Source organism: Orcinus orca, chromosome 13 (genome assembly GCF_937001465.1).
Source record: "Orcinus orca chromosome 13, mOrcOrc1.1, whole genome shotgun sequence".
Classification (NCBI taxonomy): domain Eukaryota; kingdom Metazoa; phylum Chordata; class Mammalia; order Artiodactyla; family Delphinidae; genus Orcinus; species Orcinus orca.
This window is the reverse complement of record NC_064571.1, coordinates 65,985,559-66,009,888: the sequence shown is the minus strand read 5'-3', so window position 1 is coordinate 66,009,888 and position 24,330 is coordinate 65,985,559. Positions and strand designations below refer to the sequence as shown.

The 24,330-nt window shown below is 34.9% G+C and overlaps 1 protein-coding gene across 6 annotated transcripts in view; it reads left to right on the top strand.

Moving 5' to 3' along the window:
- Positions 1 to 24,330, top strand: part of BIRC6 (baculoviral IAP repeat containing 6) — a 239,505-nt gene that overhangs the window by 172,957 nt on the left and 42,218 nt on the right. For all 6 annotated transcript variants that reach the window (XR_004482481.2, XM_033425249.2, XM_049696304.1 and 3 more), the window contains 3 exons: positions 551 to 715; positions 1,592 to 1,760; positions 23,338 to 23,548. Coding sequence is in view for 5 of the 6 variants with exons in the window: in XM_033425249.2 (XP_033281140.1) it covers positions 551 to 715; positions 1,592 to 1,760; positions 23,338 to 23,548 (545 nt within the window). In the remaining variant the exon portion in view is untranslated. The remainder of the gene's footprint in view (positions 1 to 550; positions 716 to 1,591; positions 1,761 to 23,337; positions 23,549 to 24,330) is intronic.

The window sequence follows — 24,330 nt, the reverse complement described above, 5'->3', positions numbered from 1 at the left end:
TCCCCATTTATCTATTCTTAAATATAAGCATTTGTTCCCCATTTTTCCCTTCCCCTAACCCTTGACAGCTATACTTTGCATTCTGTCTCTGTTTATTTACCTACTCTGGATATTTCATATAAATGGAATCATACAACATGTTACCTTTGTGTCTGTCTTCTTTGACTTAGCATAATGTTTTTGAGTATCATCCAGGTAACATGTATCAGAACTTCGTTATTCCTTATGGCTGAATAATATTCCATTGTATGTATAAACCACAGTTTGTTTATCCATTCAGCCATTGGTGGGCTTTTGGGCTGACCCTTTGGCTATTGTGAATGGTCTTGCTATGAACATAAGAGTAACGTATTTGTTTGAGTATCAGTTTTTATGTCTTTGGATGTATACCTAGGAGTGGAATTGCTGGGTCACATTGTCTTTCTTTGTCTAATTTTTTAAGGAGTGCCAAACTGTTCTCCATAGCAGCTAAACTATTTAAATTTCTACTGATAAATTTTTGATGATAAATGAAACCAAATAGTAATACATTTTAATTTTTTGTTATAAGCCGCCAGTATCAAGCTCTCACAACCCTACATCAACAGAAGAACAGCAGCTCTATTGGGCCAAAGGGACTGGCTTTGGAACAGGCTCTACAGCTTCTGGATGGGATGTGGAACAAGCCTTAACTAAACAGAGGCTGGAAGAGGAACATGTTACCTGTCTCCTGCAGGTATATTTGCAAAGTTGACATTGTCAGTGATAATAGTTAAATTTTTTGTTGTTGTATTGATTTTTAACTATTGTTGACTATCCATCTCATCCTAAGCTACTTTTATACAGCCCATTGTACTTCTTGCTCTCAGTACATTTAAGATACTGGACAGAGATTTCTCTTCCCTACTTGTAACTCTAAATTCTTCCCTCTTAGCTTCTTCACTGAGAGGAAAGTGACAAAGATGAAATTATCAAATAACTGGACTGTGCCATGTCTACTTTCTTCTGGTCAACTTCTCATCTAAAGTGCTATATCTGGACTCTTTAAAAAAATCTATTTTTTATATCTTTGTTTCTCACATTGTTCTGTAAGTTTTCTAGAACTGGGCAAGGTGAACTAGCTTATAAAGTCTTCAGTACCACAGAAATGAGAAGAGTACGTTCTTAAAGATTAGCTTTTGTTCCTGGATCAACTAATTGACTAAAATTAGTTGTCCATTTTTTTTTTAGAGCATTGGTGAAGTCTTTGAACATAATTTTTGCAGTTCTAGGATGATAAGCTTATTCTTGTATAAAATTCTAAGATTCCATCACCCTCAAACTGTAAACTGAATCTATTCAATGAAATAAATAATCTCAGAGTTCCTACTAAGCTTTTAAGTTCATGTTCTTAGGTGGATTGCTTCTGTATGTCTGGTCATACAGTACATCATCATGGAAAGCATACCCTCTTTTGAAAATCTAAAGAAAAAACGTCATTTTTAAAACATGTATGAGGCATTGATTGAGTTGAAAATACATTCTCTTGGTATTCAGATTGACTAACATAAAATATGGGCTTTTAAACTACAAAGATAGAATGCAGTTTAAATCCAACAATTTTTATTTTTAGGTTCTTGCAAGTTATATAAATCCTGCAAGTGGTGCTGTAAATGGAGAAGCTCAGTCATCTCACGAGAGTAGAGGACAGAACAGTAATGCCCTTCCATCTGTTCTTCTAGAGCTTCTCAGTCAGTCCTGCCTCATCCCAGCCATGTCATCTTATCTACGAAATGACTCAGGTAAATCACACTGTAACTAGTCCTTTGAAATATCTTAGTGGATGATTACTTTTGTTTACTTATTTTATCATTATCAGTTTAAATAATAAGGTTCAATTGGAATATTTGAAATTATCCTTCACTGATATATATAGGTGTGAGTTTGATGGATTTATTTCTTAAAATTATTTGAGAAACAGTTAGTTGTTTTAGGGGGCCCCTAATTTGTTACTATGTAGTCATCTATAACATAAATAAAAGTTTTCATTATCCCTTTGTTTTCAACTGTGAAAATACATTTTTTTCTTTTAATAACCTGTAACTGAAAATGATAGGGCAAAGGCTAGCAGTTTCATGACAATATTCTGATCTGAATACGATTAATTGAATTTCTATGTGTTTTTAATGTTTTTCTCAAATATTAGAATTTCAGACAGTAGTTATTTGAAGAAAGGCAGATAGATGAATTATTCAAGTCCATAGATACTTGACAATGGGTATTAGTTTTTACAAATTCAGTAATAAAAGTACCATAGTTACTTACTTTGTCAATATACAATTGATTATTGATTGAAACTAGTTCATTATTTTCTTGGTTGTGGAATTATCTTCCAAGAAATGTATTCTTTTCCTAAATAAGAATAGAAAGTTTATGTTTTATTTAGACACTCAGTGACATACAAGTATTGCCAAGAAAAACAAACAGTTAACATTTCCTTTTAGCCAGGACCTTTAATTTTATTTATTCATTTTAAAATTTAAAATATTTGCTCTGCTTCTTATCTCTGCTTTTATTCATATTCTTACTCAAGAAAATAAACACTTACACATTTAATTATATTATTAAGGAAGAATAGGTAAGGAAAGCAATGGAAATGAATCTTGAAGTAGTTTATTTTGATTTGTGGTAGCAGTTCAAATGCAATTGGATGGATGGAAAATGTACTCGTATTTGAAAAGGGATTACTGCCCATATTCTCCACTTTGAAAAGTTTATTGTGATTCCAAACACACCATTTCCCAGCCTACCTCAAACTTTTTCATAAAAATATTGAGGTGTTATGTAATTGATTTTTTTTTTTAGATTGACCTGTTTGATCCATCAGACTTGTCTTTTTGAAAAAATAGATGTCAAATGCACAATATATTTTTTGATTAAGTAAAATATTTGGAGCTGTAAACTTAAGTATTTCAGATCAGTGCCGCAATTTAACATTAAATCGTTTAGAAAAATTGAACAGAGTAAGATAAGGTTTCTCTTTACTTCCTTCCACATTGTTAAAATATTATTAATCCTTTTACTTTCAAACTGTATGACCTCTCAGAAATTTTTAATTTTGTCTTGTTCGGAAATTCAGTCCTTGTGTAACACTGAGCTTTTATCTTTATGGTTCAGAATCAAAAAGGAAATCTGGTATTACTTACTTTTACTGTTTAAAATAGTCTATTCAGGTAGGTGCACTTTCTGTTAAGTGTGTATTTTAATAAATAAGCCTTGATTCTGGTAAACATATGGAATTGCAGAGACTTAAGATAGTCTGTCTTGGAACTACTTTAGAAATTTAACGTTTGCCTTTCCTTTGTGATTATTTTCCCAGAGTAAAGAAAAGACATTTCTTTGCCCAAGGTTGAGATTTATATGCTTGAATCTGGTACTTTGTCCAGTGGTATAATTTTAATTTTAATTGATAGTGGCCTAATTTTAATTGATAGTGGTATAATTTTAATTGATAGATTTATATTTGAACCACATTTATATTTGAACCACATTTTGTAACCACATTACAAAAATTATTTTGAAATAAGATTTTAAGTTAAGGTAAATTAATATAAAATAATTAACTTAGTTAAGATAAGTAGGTCAGATAATTGGCAGAACACCTCTTAAATGATGTTTTCATTTATCAGAGAAAATTTTTTGGAACTTGGGATATATTCAATCCATAGTTTTTAAGGAACAAGGTATATTATTTAAGTATGCCCATTTAGAATATTCTAAATATGAGTTATAGATGTATTTCAAGAAAATGTAACTTAATATATTAGTAAATATCAATTTTGGTTAAAACGCTAATTTTTAAAGTGACATTTTAAAATCTGAACAAATTATCTAGTCAGTCTTCTCAGAACTTAGTAAAATTCTTATTTTATAAAATTAGTCTTAAGTCCATTTTCCAGTGTTGTCATTGGTCTGTAGAATATTATTTTTGGCCATTTGAGGGGTTGGGATAAGGTAGAGCATCCAATACAGAATCTATTACTTCATGTAATTGTCATATCTTTGTTCTCCTTTAATCCAGAAAAGTTCCCAACTTTTCTTTGTCTTTCATGATATTGACATTTATACAGAATACAGACTATTTTATAGCATATCCAGCAAGTTGGTTTTTAAGTGTGAGAGCAGTGCTAATAATTTCGTGTGAGATGTTATATTCAATGGCTTGCTTACGTTGCTAGCAGATGATATGCAAAAACACAAGCCGAATGTAATAAGCTCTTTCGAGAGCTGTAGTAAAATATAGTTAACCTTTGGGAGATTGGTTCCAGGACCCTCCACCAAAACCAAAATCCACAGGAGCACAAGTCACTTATATCAAATGGCATAGTGTTTGCATATAAGCTCTGCACATCCTCCCGTATGCTCTAAATCAACTCTAGATTACTTATAAGACCTAACACAATGTAAATGTTACATAAATAGTTGTTATGCTGTATTGTTTAAGGAATAATGACAAGAAAAAAGTCTACAGGTTCAGTACAGAGACACTCATCATAGACCTAACTACATAGTACACACCAGCAACAACAACATATTTTCTTCCTTTCAGCACATACAGACTGCTTTCATTTAATGAAAGAGAAATACATAGAATGTTTAAAATATAAGTACATATAGAAAATATAGTTATAAATAGAGAAAATATAAATTTTTTCTTTTTCTCACACACACTGTGTTAACACTCACCAAAACCCTGGTTCTTCTCTTTTGTTAACCGTCATGTGATGATGATGATGATTGCTGTCTTATGCCTATGGTGAGGCGACAGATGTGTAGCATGTAGGTAAGCAGTGAGACATCAGGCTAACTTGAACCTACTGACAGGACATCTGTGTTGGAAGAACCAGCTTCTAATTGCAGATGTTGATACTTTGGAGGAGGTCCAATAATAATGATGTCTTGATGTGTGGAGGTTGTGAGCTGAGGGTCTTGAAGTATTGAAGATCAAGGCTTCACAATTGCAGGTGCTTTAGTTAGAAACATTGTTGTAAGCTGTTTCTTCTTTTCTTTGCATCATCAAACAAATCTTGCAGTGGTTGTACTTATGTTGTTATCCCTCGGGTGACACGGAGGTTTCATTCCATTGGAGGATGTACTCAGGATCATATCCTTTAACAATTCCACCTTTTGAAAAACTGCTGCAAATTTTTCAAGTGTCCAGATTGATAGCCCTGCCTCTTCTAGATCTTCTGCTGCATCATCATCATCATCATCATCATCATCATCATCATCTGTCAAGGATTTCAGTAGATCTTTGAGTTCCTTGTTGGGAAAGGTTTCTCTGTGTTCTTCTGTGTGTTCCTTGTTGTCCTCACATCATATCAGTGAAGTCTTCTCCACCAACTTCACTTGCAACATTCAAGATATTCCTGACTTCTGCATCAATAATGGGTAATCACTGACTACCCCACTCGATAATGGCTTCCAACATGCGTTAACGGTCTTGGGCTTTAGGGCATCTGCAGCCTCTGCAATAAGGACAGTTTCATCTATAGTTGTGAAGCTCTTCCATAAATCCACGATGCTGAAGTCAAGGTTAGTATCAAGGGCAGCAGGGATCCTCCTGAAGGTGAAGTGGGTGTAAGTCACCTCAATAATGCACTTGATGATCCATTGGTCAAGTGGCTGTGGTAGTGAGATAGTGTTAAGAGGCAGAAACATCACTTCCATGTTCTTGTTGGCAAAGCAGAGACATTGGGGATGGCTGGGAGCATTGTGAGGAGGACCTTACTGGCAGCCCCTTCTCTTTGAGGTATTTCTTCACTTCAGGAATGAAGCACTGGTGGAACCATCTCAACAAGATGGCTGTCACTCAAGCTTTCTTGTTGCATCGCCAACACACGGGCAGGCAATTTTTGTTTTCAAGGGCCTGGGGATTGTTTGCTTCATAGATGAGGCCTAGCTTGATCATGTGACCTGCTGTGTTGCCACACAGCACCAGTAAAGCTATCTTTCCAGGCCTAGAGCCCCCGCGGCCTGCTTGGTACTGTTATGGATGTAGGTATGATTGGACATCTTATTCCCGAATAAGCCTGTTTCATCACAGTTGAAGACTTTCTCTAGAAGATAGCCTTTCTCTTCTGTGAGTTTCTTGAGCTCTTCTAGGAATGCCGATTCTCCTGTGCTCTTTAAGTTCTTAAGACTGTAGCACTTTCCGTAGCTAGCCAACCATCCTTTACTAGCCTTGAACTTCCTCTCCTCAGCTCTCCTCAACCCCCTCACAGTAGTGCTCATAGAGGCCAAGTGCTTTTTCACACATTGTTTTGCCTTCAACGGGGATATGCTTCTGTGACATGTCCTCTAGTCACAAACTTGATGCTTTCTCAGTCTTTGCAGGCACTTTATCACGAACCAGAGAAACCATTTTTGCCATTGTAAGGACAGCACTAACACTTCCACAAATTTTGACTTCTTTCTGTTTTATTTTATGAACGTTCAGTTTATTCTTATCAGCCTTACCAGTCCACTTTGGCAGGCGACATGCCACTTTTTAAATGATCTAAGATTTTAATTTTCTCGTCAAGAGATAGCACTTTATGTTCCCTCTTAGCCTTTGAGGTGTTGCTTTGACCACTTAATTGCTTTTTAGGAGCCTTTTTTTTTTCATAGAAACAAAGGGTGCACACAGCACAAGTAGTGAATGAGTGAGACTTGAGGCGAACAATGGTCATTAAGGTAACTCTGTGTATAGAACAGTGAATTTGAAGCCACAGCTTCAAGGTAGGTAACTGAAACAAATAAGTGATTTATATGTTTGTATTAGGCTATTTTTATCTCTAGTATCATTTTTAAAAGGAATGATAAAAATCTTAAAAGGAAGAAAGTAGTTATTTTCATGAGATTTCTTAGGTAGATAGGAGAATATTCATATGAAGGATGTGCTCATTTTAATTTCTCTCTCCCAACATTCTGAGTTCCATTTGTCACAGCCATGTTATTTTGAAAGCTGCGTTGTGAACGAGGATCATTTTTCCTCAGGCTGCTGTCAGTTACATACACGCTATTGAGTAAGCCTTCGGTTACCCCACTGGCCACTAGATGGCGATCTCATTTCATTGCTAGAAATACTTTGTAAAATTGTATGAATGTGAGAATTAGCAGGTAAAATGTTACTTTAGAGTCTCTCACCCTTATCATTCTCATTCCCGTTTTGGAAAATGACTTGTTCCTGTCTTCAGAAAACAGCACCACTGAGCACATTAAATTACTTGCCATTAATATAGTAGAGCATGCTGGAAACTCTTTATCAAAGTGTTATAAAATCTCTACCTTTTTAGTGCGTGTTTCATAGTGTCAGATTAGGAAAGAGCAAATGAAATCCAGAGAAATTTATTCAGTTGCCCACGTTTTACTGTTTAGCTGTGATGTGGCCATTACTAAGCTCACATATTTTCAAATTTAAAAAAGATATAAATGGATTTTTTCACTATGGAAGAGAGAAATGAATACATGTGATATGTTAAAGGAAGGAATAAAGGAGAACAAGCACAAAACTTTTTTTTTTATTGAGAACATTATAAAGTATCTACTAATTTGGCTTGGTTGTCTTAGCTAAGTGATAGTATATACTAGTATTAAAATTTCCTCTTTTTCATAATATTGGTATGGTAGTTCTGTAACTAGCTATAATGGGACAAAAGCCATTATTGCAAGCTTTCTTATACCACCTGATTTTCCTCAGGAAAATGGATTTTGGGTTAAAATCCAATATATCTTTGGAATATATCTTAGGTTATATTCCTCAAAAATTCAGTATTTAGGTTTAATTTTATGAGAGAATAAAGTTAATTTTGTTGTTATGGCAAATGTCTTAAATATGACCACATTCTTTAAATCTTAAAAAGATCCTTCAGAGTAAACGTACAGTTGGAACCGTTGCTATCTTTTCAGGCCTCAGGGCAGCAAATTCAGGAGGGCCTGTTGTTTGTAGAGGGCTTACAAATTATATTAGTACTGTTACATGAAAATATAGTGGTTTATCAGTAGAAAATATATTACTTTATCATTTACGAAAATAGTTATTTTGCTTGTTTTGTTGATACACATTGCCTGAGAAACAAATAAGTAGAAATTATTGAGCTGTCATAACACATAGTTCTTAACATCATATCCTTATTTATGGTTTTCTTGGTAAAGTTCATTTGAAACTTTTGAGTTATATTGTATTTTATTGCCATTTCTTTACACTGTTTTAATAATGAGTCTGTCAGAAATGGGTGAAGATTTTACAAGATTCTTCTGCTAAGTAAAGTTGCAGGTCACTTGGTTTTTAATTACAAACTGTGTTATAATATGGCCCCAGTTTTCTTAAAAATTATCTGAGTAATACAAATAAAATCTGAAACACTTGCCTGCATTTAATGTATTTTATTTCTGCATATGAGTCAAAAACAAGATCCTGTCTGCTGTTTCATTCTTGGTAAAAGAGTACAGAGTACCAAAATTTTGAGCATGATAGTGGCCACTCAGAGTATCTGGCACACATAAGTGCTCATCAATAAATATTAGTTTCTTTTATCTAGAATTTTCCTGTTTGTCAAAGGTATTCTATTTTGAAATGTCTTTGGTATGGAATACATTACTCTGTCTCTTAAATGATTATGTTGCATAAATTTTATAAGGGGGAGAGAGGTTGCTTAAATTAAAATTTATCTGGTCTCCAGTTGATTTGATTTGTATAGATTTGTAAGGGTAAAATACCTGGAACCTTTCAAAGATACCTTCCTTGTTTACCCAAAGTAGAGTGGTCCTTCTCTTCCTGTTAGTTGCCAGTGTATCTATTGTTTATATTTTCACTTCTCACATTGTAGTCTGTTTATAGTACACACCTTCTTAATAAAATTCCACCTAACCAACCTGCCAAATGAACTATAACTCTTCATTTCTTCTATAAACAACTTGACTTGTGCCATATATATATATATATATAAAATTTCCCATTAATTAAATTGTAAGCCTATTAAGAGTTATATTTGTTTCCAAATTTATTTATGCCAGTTATATTGCCATTACATAGTCAAATATTACACATATTAGATGCTTATATGATAAATTAGTGAAATACTTTTTTTATGTGTGGCTGTGCAGTGTGGCTTATGGGATCTTAGTTCCCTGACCAGGGATTGAACCTGCGCTGTGGCAGTGAAAGCGCCAAGCCCTAACCACTGGACCAGCAGGGAATTCCCAGTAGAATACTTTTTAAAAGCATAAAAAGGGAATTGGCTAAAACAATCATTGAATTAGGCTTACATGAGAAACTGTAAAAGATTGTGTGTGTGTGTGTGTGTGTATCACACCCCCAGTATAATATCCTTCTTGCTGAGTAGAGCAAGTTGGCCTTGACTTGTGTAAAAAACATTCATACTTTGATATTCTGCCAAAAATCTTTGACCTCTTGATAGGGTTTCCGTTTATTTCATTATTTTGCCCTAGTGGCTGGCTTAACTGCCAACTTCAGCCAAAGTTTAACATATTCTGGGGTTGACATGAATCCCCAAAACAGTTTGTTGGCTAAGGCTTGATTGAAAAGTATAAATTCAAGAAATTAAACAATGGAAAAATTGAAATATTGTGTATGAATCCTTACATACAGAAGTTATTTTTATCAAAGTATTTGTGTAAGACTCATTGATGTTTTCCTTACAGCACTTGTATGTGATAGAGTTATTACTAATTACATATTAAATTCATGGCTCTGCAGTAAAACAACTTTGAACTAACATTTTATTAATGTACAAATATTCTTGATGATATATGCTCACTTAAGATATCCTTTCAGTAATCTCATTTGCAAAGATCTTTATTGCAGAGCCATGTTTTGTTTTTAAATGTATAGTATCAAGGAAGAGTTTTTGGTTTATTCGTTGAGTTACATTTTAGTGAGAATTTAAGATCCTAGATGAAAAAATTCTCTCTTACTTTACTGTACCCAGTGTTTATTTCAGCCTTTTTTAAAAAAACTGTATGTTGTTCAAGTATAATTTCTACAACTATTGATCTGCTAGGGAAGAAAATAGTTTAGCGTTAGGAAGGTTTATAAGTGTAAAAGTCAAATTATTGGATTGGTACTTTGAAAAATGGAGCTGCCTTTTGAATAAGGTAGTTTACCAGATAGAATATATTTGTTACATGATTATCTTTTAAGATATGTATACTAGCCACGCTAGTTGTAGGGATGTTGATTGCATATAGTCATGGATTAAATTTTAATATTCAGTTACTTGAAAGGATTTTTAATTTACAGAGAAATAATTTAAGGATCTCTGATTGCTTTATTTCCATGTGATATTTCCGTGAAATGTAGGATGACTTTATATTTCAAGTTAGGCAAAGTAGGATGAATAAATTCTTTAATTGAAAATAAATATTTGAGCAATTTATTATTTAATTTTCACATTAGTTTTTGAGTCCACTCAAATGAACATTCCATAAACAAGTATTACTTTATTAGATTGAGTTGAGGTTTTTATACTTTAGGTGGGCCTCTCGTTTTGTATTACTGAAATTGATCAGAGAAACAAAGTCAACACATGCTGAAGAACATCAGAAAAAAACAAGATGCTTTTTCTATGTAGTATTTATTTTCTATGCAATCTTATAGTTACAAATGCGTAACTACCAAAAAATTATTATAAAGCATGCATTTCTTTTGAGATATTAAGTATAAATCCAGAGGAAGACAATGCTTTTGAGAATATTCAGCATTTATTGATACTGAATAAAACTTTATTTTTCTGTAGATTTTGTTAGTTTTCTTTCCCATGCTGAAAAAATTTTCCTTTCCTATATTAGGTAGATTAGAGGCTTAAAATAAACATAAATTTAAAAGCAATTGGAATGAAAATGATATATATTCAATATGTACTTTTAGAAAAAAATCCATTGCATGGTTGCTTTTGTGTCTTATTTCTATTACTGGATCTTGTGTGTTTTCTGGCATACAGAAATAAATCTTTATTATCCACATATTCACTGCAGTGCCTAGAGTAGGGCACTTACCCTGGTTACTGCCCTTAGAGCCAGGCACTTGCCCTGGAATGTTTGTCATAATCTTCTGGAAATATTCTTTTAAAGGTTATTCTTAGAAATCATTTTTGTTAGAGCTGGCTTTTGTCCTGAATGCAACCCCATGAAAGAGACTATCAGCTTGTGATATAGATATACACAATAACTACTACCAAGAAGTTAAGTACTATCCCAATAATGCCTAACATGGTCAAGACAGATTCTTCATTTTCTTCTTTCTCTTCTTGCTTCTTTACATCTTCTGTTGTAGTGATGACAGGAGTACCCATTTTCCCCAAAAATCTCTCGGTCTGGAGAAGAAGAAAGTTGACTGTGAAACAAATCCTTAGGAAAGGTATCTTTGAACTATACAGAGAAATAGGAAATAAATTTATTGTACTTGCTTTTGTTGCATTATTTTTCAGCCTGCAGTTCTGATTTACTCTGTTGAAGGTGGTGGAACATGATAGAAAATAGAGGCATTTTAGTAGAACTTCAAATAATCTATTATCATTTTAACAGTTGGATAGAATAATAGAAAATATAATGAAAAGGCACACAGATACTGTCATTTATATATTCTGGGTGTATATTTAGTAGCCATAAATACATTTTTTAAGTCTTTTATGTATATTTAACTAAGCTGATGTATTTAATGTGAATTACAGTTTATACCTAATATGTATAATCACCACATATTTTAGCCTAAAATAATGAAGTTACTAAACGTCAGAGTTTATTTTTTTGAAGTATAGTTGACGTATGATATTATAAAAATTACAGGTATACAAAATAGTGATTCACAATTTTTAAAGCTTATACTCCATTTATAGTTTTTATAAAATATTTTCTATAAATGTCCAAGTTCCAAAATAATTAAAAGAGAAGTGTTCCTTACCCTACATTGCATCAGGAATAAAGTATTCCCAGTTATCCTGCTTTAGTCCACAGTAGTGATGAATGGACCTTTTCTCTTTGTGGAGAACTTCTGTTTACATTCAGCGAAAAGGAAGTGCACAAAAAACCTGGACAAACTTCTTTATTGAACATGGCAAATGTTTTCAGTTGTCCAGAAGGGGTGTGTCTTTTCCATTAGTAATCCGTGGTGAATTTCACTGTAACTGTTTGGTAAGAATTGATGAGCTTCTGCCAGTAGTCAGCCAAGCAGTAAATGTTTTACATTTTTTCTTAGAATTATTTTTAGCTTTTATACATGCTGGATCATGTGTTTCATGGATAAAATGACTAATCTTTTTGATTATTTCTTATAAATTTCTTATCAACCTTTAAACCATTCTGTTTTTTTCCAGCCATTTGAATATCCTTTTCCCCATTGAAATGTTGTTTCAAATACAGAAGATGAGAATTTTATTCTTTTACCTAGTACTAGTAACTACTTTCAAATTAGAAAATTTCTCTTACTGAAATAATTATATAGTAGTGTCACACCTGTATCTGTAGTTGTTGATGATACTTCCAAGGTAGTTTTCAAGCATTGCATAATTCAGCAAACAGGTTCATCTGAGGATCCAAAGGATAGTGTCTTTACTTGGTTGGTGGTAAGCAGTGACATTGAACATGCACTTGGCATTTGCTGAGTGAAGAAGTTGCTGCAAGCCACCCTTGCAGACATGGAGTTGAATAACAGTGTCATGCCCCTGCTCTTCTTTGTCAGGCTGGTCACATTTAATCCTGTATTAATGATGAAGTGTGCTGTGTGGAAAAACACCTAAAGTTTTCTGATGAAGTTCTGCATGGCCAAACATAGGATTAAGGAATTCAGGATTGAAACACTTGGTATATTTTGTACTCGTTTGTATTTCATTAAGAGTTTGTTACATTTACGGACTCCTCTTGTTCGCTGACCACCCATACATGTTAGTTTAAAAGTGCATATCTTAAAAAAGCGAGCAAAAATTAGCTCTCCCTTAGTTTTCCAGATTCCCTTCTGCAGGGATATTCAGACGTAAGTCTTTAAAAGAAAAACACGAGTAATGTAAAATCAGATATGAATAATCATTTTCCAGTTTCCTGGCATAAGCATAGATTGCTGGATGCATTAATATCTGGGTGGAATTTGACATTAAAATGAGCACACTTGTTTATGTAACTGACTGTTGTCAAGAAAAATGCAAATATACAAAACCTTCCTATTTTAAGTTTAAAATGTGTATCATAAGAAATGGCATAGTACTGAAATTTATTTAAAGTTCTTTGTAAATCAGACCCATAATTTTGTCTTGCCCTGTTTTTACTATTTTCAATCTCATTGTCCACTGCCTATTACCTTGCCTCCACAGCTTTTGCTTGCATCCCTCCTTGATATGAAGAGAGTATCTTCTCTTTCCATAATTTAAGATTCCCAGTTGGAATCCTCTCACTGCTAACTTAATTGAATAAGATAAACAACAATAGCATAAAAAGAAGTATCATGTTTCATTTATTTTAGAAGAGCTGTCTTATTTTCTCTACGCCCATTTATTTCCAGATTTTAAAGTGTTTTAAAAATTATCAACCCTTCATGTTTGTCAGATTCCTTTCCCCCTCTCGTCAGTATTGAGTATCAGCATGGTAGGCTGTCCTCGGCTTTATTCGTATAATGGAGAGGTAGCTTCTCATTTTGTGGTTTTTCTTGTTGTTCTTGATAACTTCATAACCATTTAATTGCTTTTGAAAAATCAACCTGTCTTGGATTACCTGTATTCTTATGTAATTTTAGGTAAAGTACTATAATTTTAGGTAGTTAATTTTTTAAAATTAATAGACTAATATTTTAAAAAATCAATAGACTACTAGTTTAAAAGCAGCTTTGGGTTTACAGAAAATTGAGCAGATAGTACATATCACCACCCCCTTCCACTCATAGTGTCCTGTTACATCTTGTATTAGTGTGGTACATGGTAAAATTGATAAACAAATAGTGACATGACATATTATTTTTAACTAAAGTCAGTAATTTACATTAGGGTTCACTCTTTGTGTTATACCATTCTATGGGTTTTGACAAATGCCTGGTGTTGTGCATTTCACCATTACAGTATTGTACAGAATAGTTTCACTGCCCTGAGAAATTTCCTGTGCTCTATTCATCCCACCCTCTCTCTCTCCACAGTGAAACCTCTGGTGACCACTGATATTTTTCCTGGCTCCATAGTTTTTCCTTTTCCAGAATGTCATATAGTTGGAATCATAACAGTGTATAACCTTTTCAGATTGGCTTCTTTTACTAAGCAATATACATTTAAGTTTCCTCCATGTCTTTTCTTGGTTTGGTAGCTCATTTCCTTTTATTGCAGAATAATATTCCACTGTATTGATATATAACAGTTTGTTTATCCAGTCACCTTTTGAAGAACATCTCGATTGCTTCCAGTTTGGGGCAGTTATGAATAAAGCTGCTATAAACCGTCATGTACAGATTCTTGTTACTGTTTTTGTTCCATTGATCTATTTGTTCTTTCGCCAGTGCTACATTATCTTGATTATTGTAGCTTTATAGTAAGCTTCGAAGTCTGGTCATATCAGTCCTCTGACTTTGTTCTTCTTCTTCATTATTGTGTTGGCTCTTCTGGGTATTCTGCCTTTCCATATAAAGTTTAGAATCATTTGGTCAATATCCACAAAATAACTAGCTAGGGCTTTTATTGGGATGATTTTTGTACTCTGTTCTTTTTTTCATTGTATGCGGCATGGAAGGGGATTGGGGAAAATAAAACACTGTGTGCAATACTTTGATAAATAAGTTTATAGAGCAGTACAAATGGAAATCTTTGGATAACTGGCTACATTTATAGTAATGGAAATTCTAATGTTTCAAATACTTAAATAGAGAAATGGAAGCCATTCAAAACGTGAGTGAAAGACAAAGTTTTTCCAAGACTTCATTCTTTTGCTGATCTCAAGTTGGAAGAGGCTATATGAGTATGCATTTACATCTATGTTTGCATATATTTGAAAATCAAAACATCATATTAGGGGGAAATGTTTGGAAAGCTTATTGTGTTCTTTGTCTCATATACAAAGTAATATTATTAAGCAATTGAAGAAAATAAACATCCCAGAAGAAAAAGGAGCAAATGGTATGTGAATAAGTACTTAAAAAAATTAATAACAGCTTTATTGAAAGATAATTCACTTACCATACAATTTGTCCACTTAAAGGGCACATTCACTGATTTTTGGCATGTTCACAGTTATGTGCAACTGTTATGACAATCAAATTTAGAACATTTTTGTCAATTTAAAAAGAAACCAGAGGTGGCTTCCCTGATGGCACAGTGGTTAAGATTCTGCCTGCCAGTGCAGGGGGCATGGCTTCGAGCCCTGGTCCAGGAAGATCCCACATGCCGCGGAGCAGCTAAGCCCGTGCGCCACAACTACTGAGCCTGTGCTCTAGGGCCCACGAGCCACAACTACTGAGCCTGTGTGCCACGACTACTGAAGCCCGCGCACCTAGAGCCCGTGCCCTACAACAAGAGAAACCACCACAGTAAGAAGCCCGCACACCACAACGAAGAGTAGCCCCCGCTCACCGTAACTAGAGAAAGCCCGTGCACAGCAACGAAGACCCAATGCAGCCATAAAGAGAGAGAGAGAGAGAGAGAGGAAGGAAGAGAGGGAGGGAGGGAGGAAGAAAGGAAAGAAAAGAAAAAAAAAGAAAACGAAATGAAACCAGGGCTTCCCTGGTGGCACAGTGGTTACTGCCAATGCAGGGAACGTGGGTTCGAGCCCTGGTCTGGGAAGATCCCACGTGCCGTGGAGCAGCTAAGCCTGTGCGCCACACCTACTGAAGCCCATGCGACTAGAGCCCGTGCTCCACAAGAGAAGCCACTGTAGTGAGAAGCCTGCGCACCTCAACGAAGAGTAGCCCCTGCTCGCCGCAACTAGAGAAAGCCCGCGCACGGTAACGAAGACCCAGCACAGCCAAAATAAATGAATTAAATTAATTAATTTTAAAAAAACCACCATATACACCTTAGCTATCATCCCTCTTTCTCCTTACCACCCCTCCAGCCTTAAGCAACCACTAATCTACTGTCTCTCTATGTATAGTTGCCCACTGTGAACATTTCATATAAATCAGATCATGTAATATGTAGTCTTTTGTTTAAATTTTTAATCTCAGTACAGTGTTGTCAAGGTCCATTGATATTGTTTCATGTATCAGTACTCGATTTCCTTTTTATGACTGCATAATATTTCACTGTTTGGATATCTACTGCATTTTGCTTATTCATCATTTAATAGACATTTGAGTTGTTTATACCTTTTGGCTATTGTGAATAACAGTGAACATGAGTGCACAAATATCTGTTTTCGTTCCTCCTTTCATTTACTTTGTCTGTATACCTAGGAGTGGAAATGCTGGTTCACATGGTAATAAGTTATTCCTTGACTTTTATTTTATTTATTTATTTCCCGTTACGCGGGCCTCTCACTGTTGTGGCCTCTCCCGTTGCGGAGCACAGGCTCCAGACACGCAGGCTCAGCGGCCATGGCTCACGGGCCCAGCCGCTCCGCGGCATGTGGGATCTTCCCGGACCGGGGCACAAACCCGTGTCCCCTGCATCGGCAGGTGGACTCTCAACCACTGTGCCAACCAGGGAAGCCCCTCCTTGACTTTTAAATTACAGCCATCTTAGTGTATGTGAGATGGCAGGTATCTCATTGTGGTTTTGATTTGCATTTCCCTGATGACTAATGATGATGTGTTTGCTGGTCATTTGTGTATCTTTTTTGGAGAATTATCTATTCAGATCCCCTGTCCCATAAGTGGGGTCTGGGGAAAAGGAAGCATCTGCCTCTTAGCTCTACTTATCTGAAACTTAGCCACAGCAGCAAGTAGCTGGTGGTAGGATGAGAAATGCTGAGATCTTCCCCTCCTGGGGAGATAATCTTCTAACTCAAGCTAGGGGAAGAGGGAGCTCAGGTTCTACCAGTCTGTGGTGAGTTTGCTTTCTTGCTGAGCTGAGAGCAGGAAGAGAGTAGGATCTTGCTTCAGATACTTTAGGTTCTTGTTTTTCTTACTGAGTTTTAGTAGACTTTCTTACATGAATGTTTTCTCAGTTTGTTGTGTGCTCTTTGGACTATTTCTAGGGCCTTGAGTGGTGATGTTTTTTAAAAAATTTGTATCTGTTTCATGGCGGAGCAGGTTCACTGAACTCTTCATGCTGTCAAGCTGGTGCGAAAAAAAAATTAGGTTTCAAAAGCCTAGTAAAATTTTTAACCTCTCATTAATTGTTCTATATCCTTATAGTGGGATATTTTGCATCCATTAATTCCTTGAAAGTAAAAATTCAACACATACCTAACTGTACTATATCATGTGCCTTTTACCTGTAACATTAATCAGCTTTATTAAATATTAAATTACCATTTTTTTCTTTATCCAAATATTATATTCTTCACTTGTTTTAAAATTCAAAAGCTTTAAGATGGTATCTAATAAATGGTTGTCTTCCTGCACCTGTCCTCTAGCCGACCAATATAGCTCCCTAGAGATAATCAATAGTACTAATTTCTTATATTTTTTAATAGAGATCCTGTGTGTGTGTGTATATATGTATATATAAAAAACAAGTAAATATGAATACATATTCTTTTTCCTTACCTTTTACGTTGTTGTTATGTTTACTGAAATGGCACTATACCATACAACACCATTTCTTTCTTTCTTTCTTTTTTTTTTTTCCCCCCACACCCATGAGGCTTGTAGGGTCTTAGTTCCCCAATCAAGAGGTTGAACACGGGCCCCCAGCAGTGAAAGCACCATGTCCTAACCACTGGACCGCCTGGGAATTCCCCATACAACCCCATTTCTATTCCTTGTTCCTCCTGTTCCCACCTTAGGTATTTTGGAATTTGTTCCAATGCAGCATAAGGCACATCTTCATTTTTATGACTGCATAATTGATATTTAGTAATCGAAACAGCTCCATCTAATGAACATAAATGGATTATTTTGCTGTTATAAACAATGTTGCAGTGACTAATTTTGGTGACCTTGATAATTTTATCTGTAGGATTAATTTTCAGAATTAACTAGAATTGATGATTGAAAGGGTATGCCAATTTGTTGTTTTGACAGATTGTAACTTGTGCTCCATAGACATTATACCAGTAATGTTGAGTGGCTATTTCCCCACACCTTTCTTTTTTTAAAAAATATTTATTTTATTTATTTATTTATTTTGGCTGCACCGGGTCTTAGTTGTGGCACGCGGAGTCTTCATTTTGGCATGCGGGATCTTTAATTGCAGCATGAGGGTTCTTAGTTGCAGCATGCATGTGGGCTCTGGTTCCCCGACCAGGGATCGAACCCGGGCTCCTTGCATCGGGAGCACGGAGTCTTACCAGCGAAGTCCCCCCGCACCCCATGCCTTTCTAGGAGTTTGATACCAACTTCCTTCCTTTCTTTTGTCTATCTATACATGTAAGCATATATAAATTTTATACATACACACATTATTTTTTCTGCACCAATTGTGAGACATATGTTGCAGATATGATAGCTCTGTTACCCCTAAGTATTTCACTGTTTATTTCCTAAAACACAAAGGCAGCCTACTACATAACCACATTACAGTAACCAAAATCAGAAAAAAAGCATTGATAGAATACACCTATCTAATCATCCAATCCACAGATACCATACATATTTCATCTGTTGTCCCAATTATGTCCTCTATAGCAAAGAAAAAAATTGCTTTTTGTCCAAAATTTAATCTAGGATCATTTAGTAACCTTTTCCACCTTCTTCAGTTTGTAACATTCCTCCAACTTTGTCTAATGACCAGGACAATTTAATAAAATTTTTTATTATGTAAAAGTTCAAAATATGTAAAACTAATGAATGTAGCATAATGAACCCCTTTGAGTTCCATCACCAGCTTCATCAGATAAACATATGCCATGCTTTTCAGTTACATGCTCACTAACCCATTTTTTCCAAACACATACATATATACACATAATAGGTTATTTTAAAGCAAATTTAAGACATGGTTTTATGCAGGCTATAAGTATTAAGCAATGCCTAAAAGCACGAAGGAGAAAGTAAAAATAAATTTTAACATAAGTTACCTCATGGACCACCATCCAGAAATAGTAATCAGTAACATTATATCTAGCATGTATAGCTAGAAGTATGAACAGACAGATTGGTAATAGAAGATGAGAGTATGAAAATATTTGGAACTTACACAGATTAGCTATTTCTACCAGAATTGGAGAAAAGAGTAAAAGGCTGGTGTTGGGACATCAGCGATTATATACCCAAGCTCTTGTAACTTTTATGTGGGCTAGAATGAATAGAAATTCTACATGGAAGTATTTTTGTCAGTCATAGGTATTCAGCTAAACAATTAGGCTTTGCATGATTTGCAAAGTATTTTTGTTTTGTTTTTACCTAGAGGATTTCTACTCTCAGAGATTTTATTAGTCAAAGTATCATTGTAAATTTGTTTGTTTCTTGTTCCTTTGTCCTACTAGATAGTTTCAAAAAAGGCAAGCATTTGACCAGTTAATATTTATAAAGTTTACTTAACTCTTAAGATGCATTAATTGCAGAATTTGTAATCTTATGGCAAATAAAATTCAGCTGTAATTATTTTGACTCTCTAGGTCCTTTGCATTTCCATATATATGAGTCATCTTGTCAGTTTCTACCCCCCAACTAAAAGCCCATTGGAAATTTGATTGGAATTGCATTCAATCTGTACATGAATTTGGAGAGAATTAACTTATTAACAATATTGGGTCTTCTATGAGCATTGTATATCTAGTTGTTTAAATTTCCTTTAATGAGCCTCAGCAGTGTTTTTATACTTCTGAAATTGTCAAATTTATCCCAATTTCATTTTTTATGCTATTGTAAATTATACTTTTTTTAAAATTTTATTTTCTTGTTACTAGTATGTAAGAATACAGTTGATTTTTATTTATTCACCTGATACCCTACTACCTTGTACAACTCAGTAGTTGTGCTACATTCCTTAGGATTTCTGTATAGAAAGATAATCATGCCATGAACATTAAAGGCAGACAATTTTATTTCTTCTTTCCAATTTATATGAGTTTTGTTTGTTCCTTTAAAAGATTTTTTTTTTTCTTATTGTACTGTTTAGATCTTGCAGAAGTTGTCAGTTTGGGGGAAAGGTGTTCAGTCTTTTCACCATTAAATATGGTGGTTGATGTAGGGTTTTTTTTAGATTCCCTTTATCAGCTTGAGGCAGTTTTCTTCTGTTTCTGGTTTGGTTAGAGTTTTATCATCAGTGGATTTTGAATTTCATTAAATACTTTGTTTAGATCTGGTAAGATGATCATATGGCTTTTCTTATTTTGTCTGTTAATATGGTGAATTACATTGATTTTTCAAATGTAAAGTCGACTTTGCAATCCTGGAATAAAAGCCACTTGGTTGTGATTTATTTTACTTTTTTGTTTCTGTGTTCATGAGGGATACTCATCTGTAGTTTCTTTTTTCTTTTCTTTCTTTTTTTTGTTGGTAATGTCTTTGTCTTATTTTGGTATCTGGGTAATTTTGTCCTCATAAAATGAGTTGTTACCACTTCCTCTGTTTTCTGAAGTAGACCGCATACAAGTAATAGTATGTGTTTTTTAGGGAATTCCCTGGTGGTCCAGTGGTTAGGACTAGGTGCTTTCACAGCCGGGTTAGTGGGGGGGCAGGTGTCAATCCCTGGTCATGGAGCAAAAATCCCGCAAGTCACGTGGTGTGGCCAAAAAAAAAAGTATGTGTTTTTTAAGTGTTTGATAACATTTACCTGTGAAGCCATATGGAGCTTTTTAATGAAAAGGATTTTAAGTAAGAATTCAATTTTTTTTAACTGACGGGGGCTATTGAGATTTGCTATTTATTTTTAAAGAACTGATTTGGGGGAATTCCCTGGCGGTCCAGTGGTTAGGACTCTGTGCTTTAACTGCCGAGGGCTCGGGTTCAATCCCTGGTCAGGAAACTAAAATCCCACAAGCCGCACTGCATGGCAATCAATCAGTCAATAAGTAAGTGGGTTTTTTTTAATGTTAAAAAAAAAAAAAAGAACCGATTTGGCATTGTTGGTTTTCTCTGTTGCTTATCTGCTTTCCACGGTGACAGCATAGGAGTGGTTGCCTGAAGCTGGCCAGAGGAGGATGATTAACTACAAAGGTGTTTGGGATGATAAAAATATTACATATCTTCATTTTGGCAGTGATTACACAGGAGTGTATATTGTCAGATATCATTGAATATGTACTTAAAATTAGTGCATTTTATTGATTGTAAGTTGTGCCTCAATAAGTTGATTTTGAAAGTTATAAATAATTCATCGGGAAATGATTTTGTGATTTTGCTTGGATTACTTAGAGTTTTGATTTTTTTTTTGTTAATAACAAGTGCCACTTAAAGATTCTAGAGAATTACATTATATTAAGAGGGAAATTTCTTATTTTACCATTTGAATGTTGTAGTAGAAAGCTAAATTTGAGACTGTGCTGTAAGGTATGTTGAAAATATTTAAGATTATGAACTATACCGATTAAAGCTTAAAGGCACCTAGCACTTTTTAGTGTGCTTTAAGGAACCTGTTAGGAGGAATTTCAGGCCATATTAAATTTTTTCCCATACCTAGAACACTTTTTTTTCCTCTCTGTTGGTAAATCATGTTAGTGTTTTTTCTGAAACTGTGACTATTGAGTGCTGTTATATTTCAGTAGTTAAGTTTCTGGACTTCAGAACTGGATGGCCTGTGTGTGCGTTCTGCTTGCTCCACTTCACTGATTATACAGTCTTGAGCAAGTTCTTCATGCAAGTTCATTCCTATGTCAAATCATTTCTTATATTCTTTGGATCGAATAGTTTATTTATATCTCAGAACATTTTAGATTTAATTCTCCAAGTTTATTGTCTTATAGTAAGAACACAATATTGCCTCATTTTCAATCGCATTGATTGTTATCCTGGCAAAGTGTCTGTCATTAAACCCCTAAGACAGTTTTTGTGTATACATAGTAACCCTCTGTCACTTTAATGTTTAGAATTACTTAACGTGATGTGATTTAGCAGGTAATTTATGTTACTGCTTTTCTAATGTAAGAATATATGTTATTTACTATATTATAAAAAAACATGCTGGGCTTCCCTGGTTGGGCAGTGGTTGAGAGTCCGCCTGCCGATGCAGGGGACACAGATTCGTGCCGCGGTCCGGGAGGATCCCACATGCCGCGGAGCGGCTGGGCCCGTGAGCCATGGCCGCTGAGCCTGCGCGTCCCGAGCCTGTGCTCCGCAACGGGAGAGGCCACACAGTGAGAGGTCCGCGTACTGCAAAAAAGAAAAACAACAAAAACAACTGTGCTTTCTTATAGTTGGCTTTATTTTTCTGGGAATAGAATGTTGAACAGTGAAGTGTGGATTAGTTGGAGGTAATATTGTAATACGGAGCATAAATTACATTCATAGAACTCCATTCAAAAGAATGTAAGGAGAAACAGCAAATTCTGAGGAAAGTATTATAACTATACATTATTTAATAAAATTGGGAAATAATCTTCTACCTCTTAATGAACACACTATCTAAAACACTAAGTGTTTTTCTTTTTTATAGAGGTCAGATTAATTTTTAGGATTAATTAATGTTGTTTGTTGCTTTTTATAACTGGGATAAGATCATAGCTTAGGGCTTCCCTGGTGGCGCTGTGGTTAAGAATCCGCCTGCCGATGCAGGGGACACAGGTTCGAGCCCTGGTCCGGGAAGATCCCACATGCCGCGGAGCAACTAAGCCCGTGCGCCACAACTACTGAGCCTGCATGCTGCAACTACTGAGCCTGCATGCTGCAACTACTGAAGCCCACACACCTAGAGCCCATGCTCCGCAACAAGAGAAGCCACCACAATGAGAAGCCCGCTCACCGCAACGAAGAGTAGCCCCTACTTGCAGCAACTAGAGAAAGCCGCATGCAGCAACAAAGACCCAATGCAGCCAAAAATAAATAATAAATAATTTTTTTAAGTAAATAAGTAAATGTATTTACTGCCATAATGTATTATCTGGACTATTTAATCATTTTTATGTGTGATATAACTAAATAGTTACTTAATTACATTTTTTGCTGTCTCCCCAACTCTGTGCCATTTTCATTTTTTTTTGTTCCCTAAAAGTGCTACACTTTGTACATTGGTGCTTCATGAACATGTACTTTAGTCCACTTACCAACCAAGCAATTAATCTTAAGATCCAAGTAGAAGCTACATTGCTGTGGACTTACTTTTATATTGCACATCTGCTCATTTTATGCTTTCCCCTTCTTCCTTCTTACAGTTCTCGACATGGCAAGACATGTGCCACTCTATCGAGCTCTGCTAGAATTGCTCCGGGCCATTGCTTCTTGTACGTGCATGGTGCCCCTATTGTTGCCTCTTTCTGCAGAGAATGGTGAAGAGGAAGAAGAACAGTCAGAGTGTCAAACTTCTGTTGGTACATTATTAGCCAAAATGAAGACCTGTGTTGATACCTACACCAACCGTTTAAGGTACTATACTTTGTTCATTTCTTTTGACCTTGGCTTTTACTATCTTTTTTAAAATAGCTTTGTTGGTTTTTTAAAAATGTATGCTAATTAAACAAACATATGCACAAGCAGTAAATAAAACTACAAAGAAAAAGTAGCCACCAAATCCTACACTCAGAAACGTTTATTAACAGTGGCTTACCAGACATCGCCCTATGCGATCTTATAGCTATAGATAGAGTTTTTCTTAAGTGCTATCACATTGTACCTATTATACAGATAGATGCTAGTTTTACTCAATATTGAGGTGAAAGACACCTTCACTCTCAGTAAATACATATTGCTGATAATGTTCTTAATATTTCTGATTATGCATTGTATATAGATGCTGTATTTTACTTAACCATCTATTAGTGGACATTTGGGTTATTTCTAATTTGTAGTAACCTCTGACATACATCTTTTGGGACTTGCAAAAATCTCTGCAGAGTAGATTCATAGAATTAGAACTGTTGGCTTTAGGAATTACTAGTTTCATTTTGATACATATGTTATAATTCATGCTATAATGTTTTTTAGAAGGTAGAGGATTTGGTATTTATTTGTTGAAGTTATAGTAAAGTTAGTATTTTATCTTCGTGGAAAATTGAAGTTTTAAATGAATCTTTGGTTAAGTTTATACCTTGCTAGAAATCAGATGGTGAGTCCTCTTATCAAAAACTTTTTTAAAAACCTTTTCCTGGTAACCTTTTTCATTCTCTTAGCAGAATCTGTTTAATGGTTGTCAGTTTTACTTAAAGATG